Below are 19,378 nucleotides of genomic sequence, written 5' to 3' on the forward strand. Positions count from 1 at the left end.
GTTACGCTAAGAACATTTATAAATAAGGAAATTTTATTATGCATTCAAAAAATTCAAAAATTGATTTTATTAATAAATAAGGAAATTTTATTATGTATTCAAAAATTAATTTTATTATTCATACTTAATCCTCAATATTAATACAAAATAACGAACATAAAAAAAAAAAAATTATATTAGTTCTATACTATATTTTCATTTATTAAATGCTCTTTTAAAACAACCATAATTTTAAAGGGATTGAGTGGGTTTAGAAATTATTCCTTGGGCTACAAAAAAGTTATCTAATAAAGGAATTAATTGTTGCGCTACAGTGAATGAAAATACTAATTTAGGTCCAATTACTATTAATTTAGGTGTTATACCCTTGATAAAAGACGTGGGACCTGTAAAAATGAGTAATAAATTAAATTCATAAATTAATGTAAAATAGTGATTTAAAAGAAATAATAAACACGCAAGTTACCTTCATGTTTAATCATATTCTTGATAATTTGTACACCGCTTTCGGGAGCATCAAAAGGTCTATTTTGAATACGAGTTTTTACTACGTCAAGTGGTTGAGCAACAGAAATGGAAGCTATAGCCCCACCAATTGAAGAACAGAAATTTTGGAAAAATGTTGCTTTGGAATAATCTTTTAATCCGAATATATATTCTTTCACAAAAGCTGATCCTCCAAACTGTAAGAATATAAAGAGCGAGAAAGGTATGAAATATTGACATAAGTATATACTAATCAACCTTATAAGTTTATTCTTGGGATAACGATTTTATTGTCCTATAACTTTTAATAATAGATCTATAAAAATTTACTTACCAGAGCAAAACTACCAGGGGCATTACGTGCTGCTGTCCAAAGGCCACCTCTGTTTTATTTTACAATAAATAGTTAGTTTCAAATGCAAAAAAATGTGTATCATATATAAAATTTACCTATAAAGCCCTAATCCTTCATCCCAAAAGATTTTAAAAATATTACGTCCTCTCAAAGTTTCAGGAGCAGTTTGACGTTTAATTTTTAAAACGTCTAATGGAAGAAGAGCCACTTCACCAATACCGATTAAACTAATAAATGGGCGAAAAGATTGATTTTTTGATTTTTAAACCAAAAGAGAAACTTAGAATTTCAACTGATAAATTACCTTCCGGCTGTGGCATGTATTATAGTTTTGCCACTTTTTTCGCCAAATATTTTATAAAAAGTATCTTTATGATGATTATTAAGGTAATCCTTTACATAAGGTTGACCTCCATATTTATAAATACGTTGAAGGACCTTATATCCTCCAGCATATCCTAAACCAGGAAATAATGATGTATACTTTCTTAATACGGTCGCAGAAGAGGCATCCTATGAAACAAAGTTAAAAAATATTTAGTTTGAATAACAAATATATTGTTACCAGAAAGATATCAATCTACCTTGAATATGACTGTATCAAGTTTATTGAAACCTTGAGATAATGGTGCTCCCGTTGCAAAAATCTATGTAAAACAATTAATTAAAAATGATTTTTTTTTTTTTTTTTGAAAATAAATAGCAAACAACGCGAAAAACTTCGTACTTTGTTAGGGTTTGTCATTAACCGTTTGGCTACAGTATCAATAGGGTGAAATATAAACAATTCTAATATCCCTGAAGTACCTGAGCCTAATAAACGAGCAAGCCCGGATTCTGATTTACCAGAAGGTGGTGACATAGTTTATACTTTAAAATTAATATTATTAAAAAAGAAAAGAAAGAGACAAGGTTTAATAATTTTAATTCCTTTGAAATCGAAAAAATCGTGTTTATATTTATTTATATTTGATCATAGATTCAAATAATCTCTAGATTTGCGGAAATAACCACGGGGAGATTAAATATTTGTGATCAAGTACATGACAATCCTATTTCTTAATTTCGTATAGAGACTAATTCAAATCAGCAATAAAGGAAAAGGCGCATCCAAACAATAGATTTTGACATATATAACAAGTAATTTTACAAGATTTATTACAAAATAAGATCTCGAATTTCGTTACATTAGATTTTAGATAATTCGGCTTACCCCATATAAAAGATTTTTCTTTGATAAAACAACTTTTTGATGTGGTGTCATCACCACGGCAAAATTATTTTGTCGCTGATGGGGTTGCATAGTGCAGAAATTGTAATTTCCTTACTTCGCAGCCCGGAGTAATGCCCGAAAAACGAACTATTTCCGAATTTAGTCTCAAAAGGTTTCAAGCTGGATCACATGACTTAACAGTCTTTATACTTAGCCTAATTAGTACAATATTACGGCTTACTGTTTCAATTTTCATTCTGCCAATTTATCTACCGTGGTTTAATTATCGTTTCGATTTACTCCCTAATGAAATTCCAAGAAAATTAATATTATTCGATGTCATACAAGTATGAAATCATCGACAAACGTCAGTTAACTTCTACAGCAGAAGACGAAGACTCTCCCTCTACAACACCTGCAGTTTCAGAACCTCAATCACCGACAGGACCTATACAATTCGCAACACTAGTCGTAACATCTGAAAAACCTGCATCAACAATAACAGAAACAGAATCAAGTACTATTACTACGACTGTTAAATATGTCTCTGCTGATGCTTCCAATACTCCTTCAAATTCAACAAGTGTTTTATTAGCTGCTTTATTGGGTACAATTGGATTAATAATTATTTTGACTGGATTATTATTTATGATACTTTGGTTAAAAAGAGGAGAGAAACCTAGAGTTATAAATAGAGGCTTAACTCAATTAGATGATAATGGAAGTTTAAACGATTCAAATGATTCAACAAATGATGAAATGGTTACTTATAGGCCAAGTGATCCAGACGATGAACAATTACCCAGCTATGCTGAAGCTGTAGTTAGGGGCAGGAGCAGTACCATTTACAATAACCCAGTAATATAATATATATTGCAAAAGGGTTTTATAAAAAGGGACATTAGAAGATTAGATAATGGCATATTTTACTATTCCTTCTCTTGATATTTTCAATAATTTTTTTATTTCTTAAATTCATATTTAACTTTTATACCGTCTTTAAAACGAAAGAATTAATGTAATATATGTAATATGTTAAAACAGATAATCTAGTAATATTTTAATGTAATAACAGAAAATTTGTAATTCTTAGTAATTTATAATTAAAATTTCTAGTTCATAACTTTTAATCTCTAAAATTTCTTTATTATAAATTGAAAGTATTAATTTACATATTAATAGGCTATTTGTAAGATTAGATTTTCTTGATAATAGCCAGTGATATCACAACTAATAAATAATATATTTTATTTCGCTAATTTAAAAATAAAACAACCAAACAATAAAAACAATAAAATCATTTACACTACGAATACGCATATGTTTTTCTTTGTTTTTTACCTATGTTGAATAGACTACATAATTATTTTTTTATCCACCTAATTAATAACGGTTTCCTTGTCCTCTTGGACATCTGTTAGCGAAATGTCCTTTCTCTCCACACTAATTCAAAAAAAAAAAAATTTATCATTATTTAATATTATGCATATTTGTAACTCGTTCTTAACATACCTTGAAACACGTTACTTCAGATAAAGATCGGTAATTGTGATGTTGCTGTTGATGTTGATGATGTTGTTGTTGATGTTGTTGATGTTGTTGATGTTGTTGATGTTGTTGATGTTGTTGATGTTGTTGATGTTGATGCTGTTGATGTTGATGCTGTTGGTGCTGTTGGTGCTGTTGATGATGTTGTTGATGTTGTTGATGTTGTTGGTGTTGTTGGTGTTGCTGTTGTGGCGGCGTTTGTTGCTGTTGTTGTCCCATTCTTTGATTCTTTATTAAAAAGAAATAACTATAATGATTAAAATAATAACATAAAGAATAATCTCCATAAAAAAATTAATTTTTTACTTCTTCATTTTCCATAGAATATTTTTGAATTCCTTCATCTTCAAGTCCATCATGATCACGCTGTACTGTAGGTAATTCATATTTTGGACTAATAAAATAAATAATGTTAAGCCAATTCATGAATATTATGTGCATAAATTATATATACAAAAAAGTACTTACTGTCCATTAGGACAATCTGACCCTTTTGGGCAGAAACCACTCAAGTACAACTGACATACAACTTTTCGTACATGTTTATGTCTACAATGTGGACCTAAAAGAAAAAAATAATAATAATTAGTGTACTTGTCAAATATAGAATTATTTTAATCGATGCAATTTACCATGTTTACAAAAGCCTCTCGCGTACCAAGCACATTCCTTTATTTTAGATTCTGGATCGATATGTAGATACATACAATCCTCATTACTACATTCACCATATCTAGAATAGAACCAACATTCGGGCATTTTTCTCATATTAAATTCGTGTAAGAATTCACATTGGTCTCCTTTTTTGCAAAGTCCACGTAACCAATGTTTGCATACTACAGCTTTTTCACGAAAATTTGTAGTATGCTTGAATTCACACTTCATGCCCTTCGTACATGTTCCTCTTAAAAAATCTTGACAAATTTGATCTAAAATGTAAATCAGATTTATAAACAAATTAAATGAAAAAGAATTTTATCTATCAAATTAAATTCTTATTAATAAGAAATTTATAATACCTGAATCGCTATTGTTACCAAGTCCTATTTCTGTTTTAATGAAATCTTCGAAATCAAAACTATAATTTTTGCTATTTGTATGGAAAAAATCTGTATCAGGCATGTTTTTATGGTTAAGATGAAAAACTTAAAAACTTTATTAAATTTTATTATTTGCTGCTTTTGATACAATTACGATAAAATCTTTAAATATCTAAATAAAATCTATTTTTCAAAATATTCTAAACTAAATATTCAAGTGGAATAAAGTATCTTTAAAATGTGGTGGATCTAATTATTTTTGAACGAAGACAAAATCTAACACTTTGAAACTTAAAATATTAAATCAAAGTTGTGATAGAACTAGATTTGTAATTTGTCATATTTATATGCTATTGTTTATTGATCATAAATTCACGTGATCTCAAACTTTAAAGTTCGAGGTTAAACTCGAAAAATAGTGTAAGTCGTCACACATTATTTGTCAATAACATTTTTATCTATTTATTCATTTTATTATAGACTAACGGATAAATTTAGGGAAATAAGTAAATTATCTTTTATTTTTATGTTCGTAAAATTTTAAGAGAGTCTTAGAGCCATGTCTATTTGTATGATAGATCTCATTTAATTTCCACAATTCATTTTGTCCCAATTCGCTATCCAACGCGCCTGTTGAATCGCTATTATTGACTAAACTTATTTCTGTTTTAATAAAATCTTCAAAATCAAAACTCTAATTTTTGTCATTTGTATGGGAAACATCTGTATCAGCCATGTTTTAAAAAACTTTGCTGCTTTTGATACGATTACGAGAAAATCCTTAAGTATCTAAAATAAAAACTATTTTCAAAAAATATTCTACGAGCGGAATAAAGTATCTTTAAAATGTAGTGGTGGATTTAAACGATTTTAACGAAGACAAAATTTGAAACTTAATAAGGTTATATATTTTTATATATCAGATATGCTAATATTTATAATAGTTTGCGATCATATATTCACGTGATCTCAAACTTTAAAGTTAGGAGTCGTTACACATTTCTTGACAATAATAATACGTTTTATCTATTTATTCATTTTCTCTTCCTTGGTCATTTTATTTAAAAACTTATGGATAAATTTAAGGAAGTAAGTATTTATTTTTATGTTCGGTATATTCTTGATTGTTCTTTTAGCTAGATAAAGATGTCTAGATATTTATTCCTGTAAAGCGATGTCAAAATTATTTATAACCGTGTAATTTGACCAGAATTTCTTGCATTTTTAAAGTACAAAACATTAATTCATGAGTGCGAAGAGTCTTAGAGTCATGTCTATTTATATGATAGATATCTTTTAATTTTCCGCGATTTATATTTCTGATTTTTATCCATAGAAAATCAATTCGCTTCGCGCTGAAGCTGATGCATCTGTTCAACGCGCTGAAAATGCTGAAGCTGAATTAAAAAAGGCCAAAGAAGATATAATTGTAAAAGAACAAGAAATCATTTCCCTTACCAATAAAATTTCACTTTTGGAAGCTGAAGTTGAACGTGCTGATAAAAAAATTAGTGATCTAAAATCTGCGAAAGAGGAAGAGGAATCAACTTCAAGTACCACTGAAGCACTTCAAAGAAAAATTTCTATACTTGAAAATGAATTGGATACCACTGAAAAGAATTTGAAGGAAACTACTGAAAAGTAAGAATTTTATTTATTATCGAGATCTAAGTTCGAATAATGTTATATATGTTTGTAAAATAATATTTAAAAATATTTTTATTTTAAGGTTACGCACAACAGATGTTAAAGCCGAGCACTTTGAGCGTAAGTGTAACACTCTTGAATCCGAGAAAGCCGATTTAGAAAAGAAACTTGATGAAAAGGAACAGGAATTTAAAAAGAAGGAAGAAGAATTAGAAGCCACACTGAAACAACTTGAGGATATGTAGCAAAGTTCAATTAGTTTACCAAAGTTAATACGACTAATATTCTTTTATATATGCGTTTTGATTTTTCACTTTTCATTTTAAGTATTTTAAGTGGAATTATAATTTATTTAATCAATATTACAGCTAAATTTTTTGACATCATTGTAAATAAATGTAAACTATGATATGGCTGTTGCCTACCATTACTTACATTGGTCAATAAAATTTTGTCAGTAAAAAACCATCTTTATTTAATAAATTTTGCACTACCATTTCAATAAATATTAATTACTAATTTACTATTATGAGTTCTTGCAATTTGTATTAATATATTCCACAGTATAAAAGGAAATTATATTAACATTCTCTTAGAGCCTTCATGTTATTTCAATACGTTCCATTGAGGGAAGAACCGCATATAATAATTACATTAATTTTAATAATCGAATGATAGAATTCTTATAACCTTTAAGTTGAAAGTCAAACTATTAATAATTCTATAAATATTAATAAGTTATCTGAAGAACTACGTGATAATTTCAATAATGAAGGAAAAGACAATTAAGAAAAAGAAAAAGAGAGAATTTTATTTATTTTTTTTTTCTTTTTGCAATTCCTAAATTACCGATAGTATTTAAGTACTTCCCCCACTTTCACGACCTTTAGCTTGCTTCTTAATTCCATTTAACAGCTTCAATCCGCATTCATTGACAGACGCTAACATAAGACTAGATCTAAAATAAAGAAAAAGGTCGTAAATATTGATTGTTTTTACGAGAATATAATGAACAACAGGAAAAAAAAAATCAAACCTGCAAGTTGAACACTGTTCTAATGGATGACAAAAAACTTTATTGTAAATAATTACAAGAATCAAGGTAATTTTCGAAATTAAAATAATTTTATCTTATTATTAATTATTTAAACAAAAAGGATACTTGATAAGCACACCGAACAAACGTACCCAATATCTATCATTTTTTTATGACAAAAACATGAAGCACTAAAATCAACTTTTTCTTCCCCAGGTAAACATTGGTAATTTCTCGTAAATCGATCAGGAAGAAAGGTGATCTATGAAAAAAAAATAAAAATTAAAGAAAATAACACTATCCTTTTATTTAGTATTGCGTTATAACATACCATCAAAAATTGCAAGAACCCTTGTGGAATTTGTAGTTTAAGATATCTACCACCAGTTAAATGAGCTGCTTGTTTTAGGAAGACTGTTTCTTCGCTATGAACTTTGCAAACATCAATCGGTATTCCCTAAAATTAGAAACCAATAAATTAATACAAATAAATCAATAAATATGAACTAAATTATAATCAATGAAACTTACTAATTTTTGTGCCGAGAAAATGCAATTCATTATGGATATGTATTGATAAGGCGAATCTGGTGAAATGGATATAATTAAAATTCGAGGTTTTATATGACCAATCTCATCAGCTCTCATAATTCGATTAGTATCTGTATTATAAAGATAATAGATTAAAGAAATTGTTCGATATGAATGATCATCAATTCTCGATCTTAGACAAATTAAAAAGTAACAATAAGCGCATACAACAAAGGGCCATAGATAAAGCTCCTGCGATCATCGAACTTGCTGCCAAGGTGGAAAAATTGTATAAGTAATAAATATATTAAGAAAAAAAAATCAGATAACAATATCTCACACACCTTTATCAGGATACGAATTCAGTGTTGATACATCCTCAAACAAATCTTTCATATTACTTATCACTTGGTCATTTACAACCTTGAACCTTTGATACAAATTAGAATCCACTGCCTGATCTGTATTTTCGGAAAGTCTAGAAGGATTAGGTATTGGGTATAAAAACTTGCTAATAAAATAATGATAATGATCATAAGTTTTAATTAACATATAATCAAAAATCATACTATAAGATATTTTACCTGACACCAATATGACTTGCAATGACAGCTACTTCGTTGTCATGCTTTAATGCCAAATGAGCGTTGATGAATACTAGAAGATGCCGCAAAGCTTCTTTTAATGATAGTGATTTTGCTGATTTCGTCCAAATCAATGGATTTGTATCGATGATCAGAACAAGTAAATTGGCATCGTCTGATAAGAACAGTAAGATAAAATAAATGATTATATGTAAGTGTCCATTCCAAAACAATTTAGAAAGTAGGAATAGGAATGTTACCGTCAACCTTCGTTTACGGTCGCGGTGTCTTTCAAAGCATTCATGGCGACAATTTGTACGAACTTGAAAAAGAATTTAAAGAAATCATTATTACAGAAATACACGGGTATTAATCAAAAATCAAAGTAAATATCTAGTCAACAGTTACCTGAAATACTGCCAGCCAGTTGTGAGCTTATGAAAAAAAAATAACCTACAGCCGTATGGACGGGCAACAACTTTGTTACAAGATACGGTCACAAAAACCAGAATTTGAAGGATAGATCGGAAATTTAGGACTACTTTTCAATACGATATTTTCAAAAAATATTAAAATATAGTTTTGGAATTCTTATACTATTTTATTGTAATACAAAATTGCTGATTCAAAAATTATGGGTGGCTTGGAAGTGTGTAAAATTTAGATTTTTTTTTTTTGCGATCAAACATGCGTCTAAAAAATCTAGAAAGCGAGCTTCAGGTTGTCGCTGGATTTGGTAATTTTTTTCTCGAAATATATTTTTATTTACCAAATTTTTACAATTTTATGTTAATTATGAAGTGTTTTAGATAAACCTAAAATTCAATTAGAACAATATTGTACAACGCCGCACCTTGCAGCTCGTATGCTTTATACTGCCCATACCGTTTATGATGATATTGAAAGTAAAGTTATAGCAGATTTCGGTTGTGGTTGCGGAATTCTGAGGTAAGTAGGGATAAAATTAATACTTTTTGTTTATATACGATAGATTAACTTTTTTATTATTTTTTATTTTAATTTTTTTTTTTAGAATAGTATCGCAGCAAATCTTCTTGATTCAAAGTAAATCAATTTATTTAAGATTCTATGACAATTGATGAAAATTTTCAATTACTTATTGAGCATTCTTTTATTTACAGTTATAATTTAGCATTAGATATAGACAATGACGCACTTCAAATTGCGAAAGAAAATTGTTCTGAATTTGAAGTTGATGTAGAGTTTATTCTCGCAGACCTTATTTCCACTTCAACGGATCATTTACAAAATAAAGTTGATACAATTGTAATGAATCCTCCCTTTGGAACAAAAAATAATGAAGGCATTGATATAATTTTTCTCAAAAAGGCTATTGAAGTATATTGAAAACTTTTTCAATTCGGTTTAATAATATCAATATTATTGACAAAAGATTTTATATATATTATTATCATTTAGATCGCAACAACTTCGGTCTATTCGTTACACAAGAGTTCTACAAGAGAGGTATTTTAATCTTTAAGATTGATAACAATTAATTTATATTATTTTCTAAAACATTACTTTTTTCATATATACTTAAGTATATTCGTGAAAAAGCGAAAAACTGGGGAGTAGAATGCGAAGTTCTTGCCGAGATGAAGGTTTTTATTTTCGCAAAATCATTTACTTATTAAAAAAAATGAATATAAAGAATTTATTAACATAAACCTTACAATTATTTAACTCAAGTTTGACATTCCAATGATGTACAAAATTCATAAAAAAAAGTCGGTAGATATTGAAGTGGATTTTATACGATTTGCAAAAAAGTCATTTTAAATCTTAACGAATTTCGAAATACAGATCGCGACATTTTGAATAAAAATTTTAAATTGATATATTAATGTCCAATTTAATATATAAATAGTTAAATCAAATATATAAATATATAAATTTTGGTATAAAATGATTAGTTAATTATCTAATTACATTTATTTTTAAGTTAACATGAGTTTTACGATGAATTAAGTATTAAATAAATTAAATAGATTTTTTTTTTAAAAAAAAAAATTAGGAATTCAGGGTAGTTACGCAGAAATAATTTGAAATGTCAACATTAATTTATTTAATATAAAATGAGAATCATTTGAGGATCTTCAAGGGTTTAATTTCCGCACATCCACGCGGAGATTTCAATTTCAGTATTAAATTTATAATTTAATCAATTAATAAATCATTGTTTTCTGTAAAATTTTCAATTTTTTAAAAATACCAAAAGTAGAAAAAGTAATGTACATTTACACAGTATATTTGATAGAATACGTTTATATACTTTAATTGTAACATCAGTACATCAATAATCAATTAATTAATTCAAAATTGTTGTATTTATCAAATCCTTTGTAATTTATCAAATCTTTGTAAATTTAATAATAAAAGTCGAGAATATAAGATTCTCAATGAATAATGAAAGAATCATTTATTCATTCTCAAGTTTAATTAACTGCATATACAATCTCTAAGTTGACGTTTCACTAAAATTTGCCTACATTGAGGCAGAAAAATTGTGCTTTTTATGACCAGATAAATTAATTTACGCCGTACAACATTCTATTTTTATAGCAAGTAAATATAAAATATAGTTTGATGCGGATTTTTATTTTATTAATGCACAATATTTCACCTATCATCATTTCGTTTCTTGTTTGTAACCCAAATTTTGTTTTAAAAGTAATGTAAATTTAATGTAAATTTAATATTTATAATGTTTATTGGTATTTGAATAGAACTTTTTCCTAATAAATCTACTTATATGACTCATCCGGACCTTAAAATTTATTACGTATTTTGTTACATACATTGGGATAAATGCATGTTAGGTTATCTTTGTAATCTTATTTTGGTCAGAAGAACGAATATCTATACTTCAATATTTCAATAATTACAAAAAGACAAATCTGTATCTTCAATAGGTCCGTTTTAAAACTCCGACTTATTTATTACACAATTTTCCAGGCAGGCAAGATTTTGCTCGTGGAGCTTTCCTTAATGTTTGTTGTGTTGTTAAATTATAGAACTTTCTTCTTTGTGAAATTGTCTACATTTATAGCAAAAAGTTATTTACATATATCCTAAAATGTCAATTATGTCAAATAACAATGCAAATGATACTTTGTGAAATGCACACGGTTTAATATTTCTTTCTAAAAAAATAATTTCATCTTTTTTTATAGCCGACATGTAACGTTGCAATTGAAAATTTCTGTACTAGTTAATTTTCAATAAATTCCCTCTATTCATGGAAAAAAAAAATAATCGAAATTTTTTTAAAAAAAAAAAATTGTTTGCTTCCTGTGCAAACTACCAACTTTTTTTTTAGCCGTCCGGAATTTTTTTTCAATCCTTTAATACCTTCATTTTTCTTTACCTCTTTCCTTTTTTCATCTTTTAATTACCTTTCACAATGAAGGTCTTACTTGCATTCATTCTTGCACTCAGCGCTTTCACAATTATTACCGCCGAAGAAGGGGTTGTCAGAAGAATGGAATTCTCACTTCTCAAAAAACGAGATACTACTTCTAAAATTACCTTCTACGAAGATGATCAACTCAATAACGCTGCGTGTTACGGTCGTGATGGAATTCCCAATTATAACGCAAAACCATCTGACAGAATCGGCGCCATGTCCAACAATAATATGTGTTATCAATGTGTTAAGATAACAAATCCTAAGAACAAGAAGAGTGTTGTTGTGAAAATTATCGATAAATGTGCAGGCTGCCCAAAAAACAATATTGACTTGACGAAATCGTCGTTTGCTAGCATTGCAGATCCAGATGACGGAATTGTTAAAATTACCTGGAAAGGTGTTGCCTGCCCATCAAAGGGTAGATTTCCCACAACCGAAAAGAATAGGAATAAAAAGAAATAAATATTTCTTTTTTAGAGTTTCATATTAATAGAAAATAGAAATATGGACTTTTCAAACCCGGACGGTTTTTTTTACGGCTGTACAAAAAATATATTATTTTACTTTAATCATGAATTCTCGACATTTTCATTAATCACCATTATCATCGTCATCATAATTCATATATGATTTGTACACTAATTGAAATTGTTTTTTTTTAATAAAGAGGTTCGTTGAACCAACTTTTTTGTATTGTTTTTTAAAAAGTTTGAGCGTATTGCATAATGATCATTTGACTGGAATTAGTTCTGCTATTTACAATTCTCTGTGATTTGATAAAAATCGAGAATGAGTGTTCATTGCCAAATAAAGATTTATTTATGTATTATGTAATTAATCTATAGATGGATTTTAACTTCTTGCAGTTAATGTGAGAAAATAATAAAAATGTTTAGCAAGCATTTTTTCGATCCATAAAGCCGAAATAACGGGAAAATGACTTCTATGTATACTGTGAGTTAGAGCATACCTTTTTTTTCCCCTGAAACTTGCGTTCTAATATTACAAATAAAATGTGAATCGCTATTCTTGCCTTTCGAAAAGATAAATTATGCTCTCCGAGCACATAAGCGGGATCCTTTTATTGAATTCATAAAGGTATACATTTGTAAAGTCCGTTTCATGGAAACGTTAAATAATGATAAAATTGAAGTCATTTTTAAACCTAATGTGCAAATAGGGAATGCTCATGACTCCATTCGTTCTACATGCAAAGCCAATTCCGCAAACCGATGATCCAACTGAAAAAGACGAAGAATATCATATGGATGCAAATGTTGCTAGGTATTGTGATATTCTATCTAGTATTGAAGAATTGATAAATGTAAGTATTGAGATTCATGAAATAAAAATGATGCAGAGATTCTAAGATTTTAATAAAAACTTATTAAATAGGAACATATTCGAAAACAAGCTAAAGGTTTTAAAGAAAAAAAATAATAATTTTATTCAATCGTTTGTTTTATTCCCAGCAATGTTGTTGTTAATATCTACTTATTTGGGTATCCACGTATTAGGTGTCCCTGATCAATCAAGACTTAAAAGACTTGTTCCATCTATATCAACTTTTCATACTCAATTACCGCTACGCGAGTCATTTTTATCAGCTAATGCTAAACATTCTATTGCCGCACGTAGATTTGTACCTCCAAGTTTCAACGACATTCGAAGGTTTTTACTTTTTTAAAACATATATATTTCAATCTTCCATTCATTAATTGCTAATTATTATTTTTTTTGTTGTAGGATTTTAAACACAGCTCAGGTATTTAATTAAATTAAATTGATTATTGGTTTCAGATTACTTACTTTTAAAGAATCTTTAGATTACTGCAATTGCTCCAAAACTCAAATTAATAACATTGTAGGTTTATTAATTAATTGTTGTTATATCCATAATATTTATGTTAACCTTTTTTCGTTTAAATTAGCGATGGGGATATGACACTTTATGATGATGGACAAGATTTTGAACACGACTCAGCTTTAGTGAATTTACTTGTGAGCTTATTAAAATATAATCTAATCGTTTGTGTGGTTACAGCCGCCGGATATCCAGGAGACGCATTGCGATATGAACAAAGGTTATCTGGACTTTTAAAAGGTTTTGAAAACGCACGATTGTCAAAGAACATGTGTGAAAAATTTTTCGTTTTGGGTAAGTTATCGATAAAGGCTGTAAAGTTTCCCGTCGTCGATTTATAATTCATTTTCTTGTAGGAGGTGAATGCAATTACCTTTTTCAATGTAAAGAAGATTATCATCTAAAATATCTTCCTGAAACGTAAGTTTTATAATACCAGATAAACAAGGAGGTATAAATATAATTTTGATTTTTTTTTTAACATAATTTTATGAAATATAGTAAATATCAGCCGCAAAATATTCTTTCTTGGAGTTCGGATCAGATCAATGCTATTTTAGATGTAGCCCAAGAAAATTTGCAAAGATGTATTGACGAAATGAAATTGCAGTGTACCGTGTTACGTAAAAGCAAAGCAGTTGGCGAGTATTTATTTTATAATATGAAAAGATACGAGTGACAAGTTGTGGAGTGGAAAGAGTGGTGATACTGAGAAGATTACAATAATATATTATCATGTCTTTTTTAATTCGGGATTTCTATTCTAATATTTTCCTTTATTATACAGGTATTGTGCCTAAACCCAATGTAAAGATATTTAGAGAACAACTGGTATATTTAATTTTCTTTTGGATTTTTTTTATCGCATTTGGAATTTTGCCGTCTTTATTGGTTGTTAAATTGTAGGACGAATGTGTACTATCTACGCAACATCGAATTGTGAATTATTTAAATTCACCATGGGGAAAGAAGAATGATTTACCATTTTGCGCATTCAATGGTGGAAGTGACGTTTGGGTAGATATGTAAGCGTGATTTAATTTTATATTTATAGCCATTTCAACGAATACATTTTAATATTTCTCGCTCTTTTAGTGGGAATAAACTTATAGGAGTGCAAATACTGCAGCAGTTTCTTGGCGCAACACCAGGAGAAACTTTGCATGTAGGAGATCAAGTAAGCGCAATTAACTTAGTTTATTTATATTCATACATAAGTCTTGTCTATTAATATATTTTTTGTTTTAGTTCTTATCTACTGGAAATGATTTTGCTACAAGACACCAATGTTGTACATTATGGATTGTTAATCCTGACGAAACACAAGGTGTGTTGCTGGAATTAACCGCATTATTGGAAGCAAAGAAATCGGAGCGATCCCTCTTAACATTGCTAGATCATTCAAAAATTCTTTTGGACTCTCAGACTATATAATATATGTTTAAATTATTCATCTATTTAATTTGGTTCATGGAGCAATTTATTGTTTTTTCTATTTGGTGATATTGGTGATTTATATAAATAAGAAATAAATTTACAGTTTGAAATTGGATTATTTGTACCCTAAGCATTCGTTCTTCAGGCTTGAATTGGGTTATGGAGGTTGTTTAAATTAATAATTTGGCTAAAATTAAAAAATAATTCTGCCCCAAATTATATATTTTTAAATGCCTTAAATCTGAAAAAAAGGAGGAAGAATGATATGTAAAACAGATAATTAAAATTAAATTGGGTTGGCCTTTTTATAATATGTTGTCTTGTATTAATTTTAATGTAGAAAATTGGAAAATTGAAAAAGAAGGATGTAAATGTTATTTAAAAACAAGCAACATTTATCTAGAACTTCAATTTAAAAGCTATATTTAAGATTGGACATTTTATAGTATAATTAAAATAAAGTAGTTTGAGATGGATATCTTTTGGAATTGCACTATATGACTATACTAAAAACCTTACAGTGGTAGTTACAGTTCTTACAAAATACAATTGAATCATATATTAATAGTAGTCAATAGGTAATAATCAATATTATGATATAGATGTTTAAGTTCAATTTTTAGCTTGTCTATAGTACTAATTGGTGAACTGAAAGGTGAATTAGACCTTACCTACATATACTTAGATCCTTCCTATTTTAGTAGTCACTTCTTTATCATAAATGCTGAGTTAGAAGTAAAATCATTAGGAATGCTAACAACTATATATAATAGTGATGTGTGGGAATTACAAACTGTAATGATCTTAAGTAAGTCTATATATTTAATATAGCATTCTGGATAATTATAATAAAGGTTATATGCAAAAAAAGTATTTTTGCAGTAAGATATTTAACTTTTCTAAGCTTTCAAATGTGGCAGTTTCTATAAAACTCAAATTGTATAAGGATATAATTAAGTTTGCTGATACAAATATTTAAAAGGAAAATTGCAGACTAAGACATATAGTACAATTAATAGGAATTAGGTTTCCAAATCAATATTTTGTATAGTGATTTCTGGAATTGAAGGATTTTTAAAAGTATTGAATAGAATGTGTTAAAATACATTTTGAAGTAATATAGTAGAATTTACTGAAGTACTATAAGTTTCTTTGGCAATTTATTAATTCAAGCAAAATTTCCATTTGATCAAGAAAAGCATTAGCTTTGCCTTTATTAGTATAAGGTAGTTATTGATTATTAATATCCATATAGGCACACTTAGGTTAAGCAAAACCTTTAGCATTGCTTGTAAAAGCAGTTAACATGTTCATTTAAAAAGACAAGACAGGTATTTTTAATAGAAAAATTATATGAAAAAAATGTATTACTTTAAGTAAAGTTATATGCAAAAATAATATTTTGAAGGAATATTATTAAAAGAAATTTAATTTTACATTAAACAGATTTATATATTTACTAAAATTCATTTTATATTATATTACTAAAATTTAAATAATTTACCAAAAATTCAATATAATTTTACTATTTATTACTTTTAAAATATATACATATTTTAATATTATTAATTTCAAGTTTTATTAAAAAAAATTTAAATATAACAGATAATAATACTTTTTCTAAAATTATAATAATAATTATAATTTATTATTATATATAGCCTAAAAGTTTGGTTCTATTTTCTATAAAATAAGAAAGAAAGAAATATTAGTAATATTTCTTTAATTTATCATCAACATACCAATATATTTATAGTTTTGCATTTACTATCTAGAAATAGATTCTTATAAAAAAAATAAAGAAAAAAATATTAGTTTTATTTATTTTTAAAATTAAAAATAAAAAAAATAAAAATAAAAATACTGATTTTTTTAATGATTGCATCCTTCTGGATGGATATAACTCATGATAATTTGTTTGTATGATATATAAACTCAATATCAATAAAGCATATATAAATCATTAAAATAAAAATAAAAATAAAAATACTGATTTATTTATTTATATATCTTTAAAAAGTAACTTGAAGTTATTTTTGAATAGAAAGAAATAATTAGTATTTATTTACTTTCTCTTTTTCTTTAAAATGAAATAATTTTAGAAAATTATATTTTAGTTTTTATTAGATGGTAATTTAATAGATTTTTCTAAAAATTTAAAATACTCTTAGATAACTATAAAAGAATCCCAAACATCTCTTATCTAACTTATATAATTAAATTTTAAATTTATAATAACTCAGCTAATATTAATATTAAAAATGCAATTTTACTATCATTAAATTTTTCTTATTGAAATAAACTTTATAAAAACTTAAAATCTACAAATAATATCATTTTAATATTATTTTAAGAGAATTACTAAACTTAACCTAGGGGAATTTTCCTCCACTTTCCCTTTATTTCAATTTTTAATTAAAATATTGACTTGTATAGTAATCTAAGAATAAGATTATATGTAAATTTATGAAAAGAAAAGGTTTTATTAAGTTAAAAAGGGTAGTTGTTCAGATGGTTTTTGAGAAAATTACATAATTTTGATTTTATAGTTAAATTGTATTTTTCATGATAAAAATTTTTTTTAAAATCAAAAATTGCCAAATTTTTATGCGATTAATATCCACTTATATTTATTTTATATATTTCATAAAAAAAGTTTATTTTTTTTAAATTTTTAAGGGAGGGAGGAATTATCCCCCCGGTTAAGATTAGCAATACTCTTATTTTAATATTATTTTAATATAGTTTGTTAACTATATATTGATTAAAATTTTAAAGTTTTATAAAAAATCCAATAATATAAAATTTATTAAAATCCAAATAGTTATATAAATAATAATATCTGCCAAAACTCTTTTTACCAAAAATTTTAAATTTATTACTAACTAATTTCAGTTTTATTATTAATTAATAAACTATATAATAATAATTTTTAATTTTAATTTTAATTATATAAAATTAAAATATATAAAATTATATTGTATATAATAGTCTTTTTAAAAATATTATAATAATTTTACAAGTAATTTTTATAATTAAAAATCCATGGAAATACTATGAAATATTGAATTTTAGCATTTCATCTTTTAATTTTAAATGCCCAAATTATTTTAGTTTTGTCAAATAACTAAATATTTCAGTTTCATTTACATCTCTAATTACTAATACTTTTTTTAATTAATTGATTTATAACTTTAACTTTTTGTGTACTTTAAATATTTGCTATGAAAGATTTAATTTGATAGCATTTGCTTATACCTAATAACAATTATATATTACATAATATTCAGTTTAATTGGGTCCCGTAATCACCAGACATTGAAGATAGGGCCTTTATGGCTAAGATGACCTATTACTAAACGAAGTCTACCTACAGAGTCAAACGATCACTCGATAGTGCACACGTGGAGTACTACTGGTATGATGAGTGGTTTGTAGTTTAATTATATTAGAATAGTTATTAGGGAATTTTACTTTGTATATATTTTCTTTATTTTTTTACTTTAATAAAACTGCAAATGCGCTGCGAAAAAAAAAAATATTCAGTTTAATATAAATTTACTTCCTCCTCCTTTGTTAGATTTAATAACCAATCAAATTATAATATTTATAAATCATATGATTTTATTAAATGTAATATAAAATTTTAATTATTTCCTCCTTTTTTTAACAATTATGTAATATGTATATGTATAAGCTTTCTTAAAATATTTTTAGGTTTGTAAATATTTTTCAAGTAATTGTATTTAACGGCAATCTACAAATAAATTATTTTAGATATGTAAAAATTCTTATAAAATAATTGGTATTCTTACCTAATTTACTTGCTAAATTTTTTTGTAAATTTTCTTGAATATAAAAGATATAAAGAAAATGATATATTTCAGAAAACTTTGATGATATTGCATTTATTAAAGCAAAATTTGTATTAGAAAATAAGTAAATAAATAGATTATTATTAGTTGCTTTAAAAAGACAATTAAGAAATTATTTGTAATTTTCAGTTATCTTATCTTCTGATAAACATTAAGCAACAAGTAAAGTTGTCTACCTAAATCTTTCCAAAATTTTATGATTAGTTTCTCTAAGATTTTACTATAATTTTACTATAATTTCAGTAAGATTTAGCAGTTTTAATATTTATAATAAATTTTAACAAGTATTGTTTTTTTTCAAAGTTTTGCCAATTTTTTAATAAGACTTT

At 26.5% G+C, this 19,378-nt stretch overlaps 8 protein-coding genes across 9 annotated transcripts; 5 read left to right on the top strand and 3 right to left on the bottom strand.

Annotated features, from left to right (window-relative positions):
• Positions 1–92: 92 nt before the first annotated feature.
• Positions 93–1,703, bottom strand: OCT59_009178 (uncharacterized protein; the record flags this gene model as incomplete). Its single annotated transcript, XM_025315236.2, has 7 exons — positions 93–386; positions 467–683; positions 821–869; positions 937–1,068; positions 1,146–1,354; positions 1,426–1,488; positions 1,569–1,703. The coding sequence occupies 7 exons, from the start codon at positions 1,701–1,703 to the stop codon at positions 232–234; spliced, it is 960 nt and encodes a 319-aa protein (XP_025183289.1). The 3' UTR covers positions 93–231.
• Positions 1,704–2,296: 593 nt separating this feature from the next.
• On the top strand, positions 2,297–3,299 carry OCT59_009179 (uncharacterized protein). Its single transcript, XM_025315235.2, has one exon. The coding sequence runs from the start codon at positions 2,391–2,393 to the stop codon at positions 2,919–2,921; it is 531 nt and encodes a 176-aa protein (XP_025183288.1). The 5' UTR covers positions 2,297–2,390; the 3' UTR covers positions 2,922–3,299.
• Positions 3,183–5,546, bottom strand: OCT59_009180 (uncharacterized protein). The gene is made up of 6 exons (XM_025323253.2): positions 4,622–5,546; positions 4,235–4,531; positions 4,071–4,164; positions 3,909–3,996; positions 3,567–3,830; positions 3,183–3,497 (listed from the first exon to the last, which is right to left on the bottom strand). Exons 1-6 carry the CDS (start codon positions 4,722–4,724, stop codon positions 3,438–3,440), a joined length of 906 nt encoding a protein of 301 aa, XP_025183286.2. The 5' UTR covers positions 4,725–5,546; the 3' UTR covers positions 3,183–3,437.
• A 104-nt stretch (positions 5,547–5,650) lies between these two features.
• On the top strand, positions 5,651–6,789 carry OCT59_009181 (uncharacterized protein). 2 transcript variants are annotated; one of them, XM_066133370.1, is made up of 4 exons: positions 5,660–5,731; positions 5,979–6,283; positions 6,372–6,557; positions 6,658–6,757. In XM_066133370.1, the coding sequence occupies exons 1-3, from the start codon at positions 5,714–5,716 to the stop codon at positions 6,532–6,534; spliced, it is 486 nt and encodes a 161-aa protein (XP_065999815.1). In that variant the 5' UTR covers positions 5,660–5,713; the 3' UTR covers positions 6,535–6,557; positions 6,658–6,757. The 2 variants fall into 2 exon arrangements, with proteins under 2 accessions (XP_025183285.1, XP_065999815.1); XM_025315233.2 differs by having other exon boundaries at positions 5,651–5,731; positions 6,372–6,789.
• Positions 6,743–8,744, bottom strand: OCT59_009182 (uncharacterized protein; the record flags this gene model as incomplete). Its single annotated transcript, XM_066133371.1, has 9 exons — positions 6,743–7,247; positions 7,326–7,362; positions 7,452–7,587; positions 7,657–7,782; positions 7,857–7,987; positions 8,085–8,126; positions 8,201–8,367; positions 8,441–8,615; positions 8,708–8,744. The coding sequence occupies 9 exons, from the start codon at positions 8,742–8,744 to the stop codon at positions 7,148–7,150; spliced, it is 951 nt and encodes a 316-aa protein (XP_065999816.1). The 3' UTR covers positions 6,743–7,147.
• A 381-nt stretch (positions 8,745–9,125) lies between these two features.
• OCT59_009183 (uncharacterized protein) lies at positions 9,126–10,318 on the top strand. The gene is made up of 7 exons (XM_025315231.2): positions 9,126–9,176; positions 9,250–9,388; positions 9,479–9,505; positions 9,583–9,799; positions 9,881–9,928; positions 10,006–10,065; positions 10,154–10,318. Exons 1-7 carry the CDS (start codon positions 9,128–9,130, stop codon positions 10,241–10,243), a joined length of 630 nt encoding a protein of 209 aa, XP_025183283.2. The 5' UTR covers positions 9,126–9,127; the 3' UTR covers positions 10,244–10,318.
• Positions 10,319–11,710: 1,392 nt separating this feature from the next.
• Positions 11,711–12,789, top strand: OCT59_009184 (uncharacterized protein). Its single transcript, XM_025315230.2, has one exon. The coding sequence runs from the start codon at positions 11,868–11,870 to the stop codon at positions 12,333–12,335; it is 468 nt and encodes a 155-aa protein (XP_025183282.1). The 5' UTR covers positions 11,711–11,867; the 3' UTR covers positions 12,336–12,789.
• Positions 12,790–12,809: 20 nt separating this feature from the next.
• On the top strand, positions 12,810–16,062 carry OCT59_009185 (uncharacterized protein; the record flags this gene model as incomplete). Its single annotated transcript, XM_066133372.1, has 14 exons — positions 12,810–12,827; positions 12,918–12,971; positions 13,054–13,197; positions 13,269–13,293; positions 13,391–13,544; positions 13,620–13,638; positions 13,700–13,737; positions 13,805–14,031; positions 14,094–14,157; positions 14,239–14,378; positions 14,525–14,568; positions 14,644–14,762; positions 14,833–14,914; positions 14,986–16,062. The coding sequence occupies 14 exons, from the start codon at positions 12,810–12,812 to the stop codon at positions 15,169–15,171; spliced, it is 1,314 nt and encodes a 437-aa protein (XP_065999817.1). The 3' UTR covers positions 15,172–16,062.
• Positions 16,063–19,378: the final 3,316 nt, after the last annotated feature.

This window comes from Rhizophagus irregularis, chromosome 17 (assembly GCF_026210795.1).
Source record: "Rhizophagus irregularis chromosome 17, complete sequence".
In the NCBI taxonomy this organism is placed as follows: Eukaryota; Fungi; Glomeromycota; class Glomeromycetes; order Glomerales; family Glomeraceae; genus Rhizophagus; species Rhizophagus irregularis.

Excerpts from the sequence above, each read along its gene's own strand:
- OCT59_009179 (XM_025315235.2), top strand. The coding sequence starts at position 2,391 with ATGTCATACAAGTATGAAATCATCGACAAACGTCAGTTAACTTCTACA.
- OCT59_009180 (XM_025323253.2), bottom strand. The coding sequence starts at position 4,724 with ATGCCTGATACAGATTTTTTCCATACAAATAGCAAAAATTATAGTTTT. Across the intron at positions 4,532-4,621 it reads TGGTAACAATAGCGATTCAG|ATCAAATTTGTCAAGATTTT; the intron begins GTATTATAAATT and ends TTTACATTTTAG. Across the intron at positions 3,498-3,566 it reads CTGAAGTAACGTGTTTCAAG|TGTGGAGAGAAAGGACATTT; the intron begins GTATGTTAAGAA and ends TTTTTGAATTAG.
- OCT59_009181 (XM_025315233.2), top strand. Across the intron at positions 6,284-6,371 it reads TTGAAGGAAACTACTGAAAA|GTTACGCACAACAGATGTTA; the intron begins GTAAGAATTTTA and ends TTTTATTTTAAG.
- OCT59_009183 (XM_025315231.2), top strand. The coding sequence starts at position 9,128 with ATGCGTCTAAAAAATCTAGAAAGCGAGCTTCAGGTTGTCGCTGGATTT. Across the intron at positions 9,177-9,249 it reads TCAGGTTGTCGCTGGATTTG|ATAAACCTAAAATTCAATTA; the intron begins GTAATTTTTTTC and ends GAAGTGTTTTAG. Across the intron at positions 9,389-9,478 it reads TGTGGTTGCGGAATTCTGAG|TATCGCAGCAAATCTTCTTG; the intron begins GTAAGTAGGGAT and ends TTTTTAGAATAG.
- OCT59_009184 (XM_025315230.2), top strand. The coding sequence starts at position 11,868 with ATGAAGGTCTTACTTGCATTCATTCTTGCACTCAGCGCTTTCACAATT.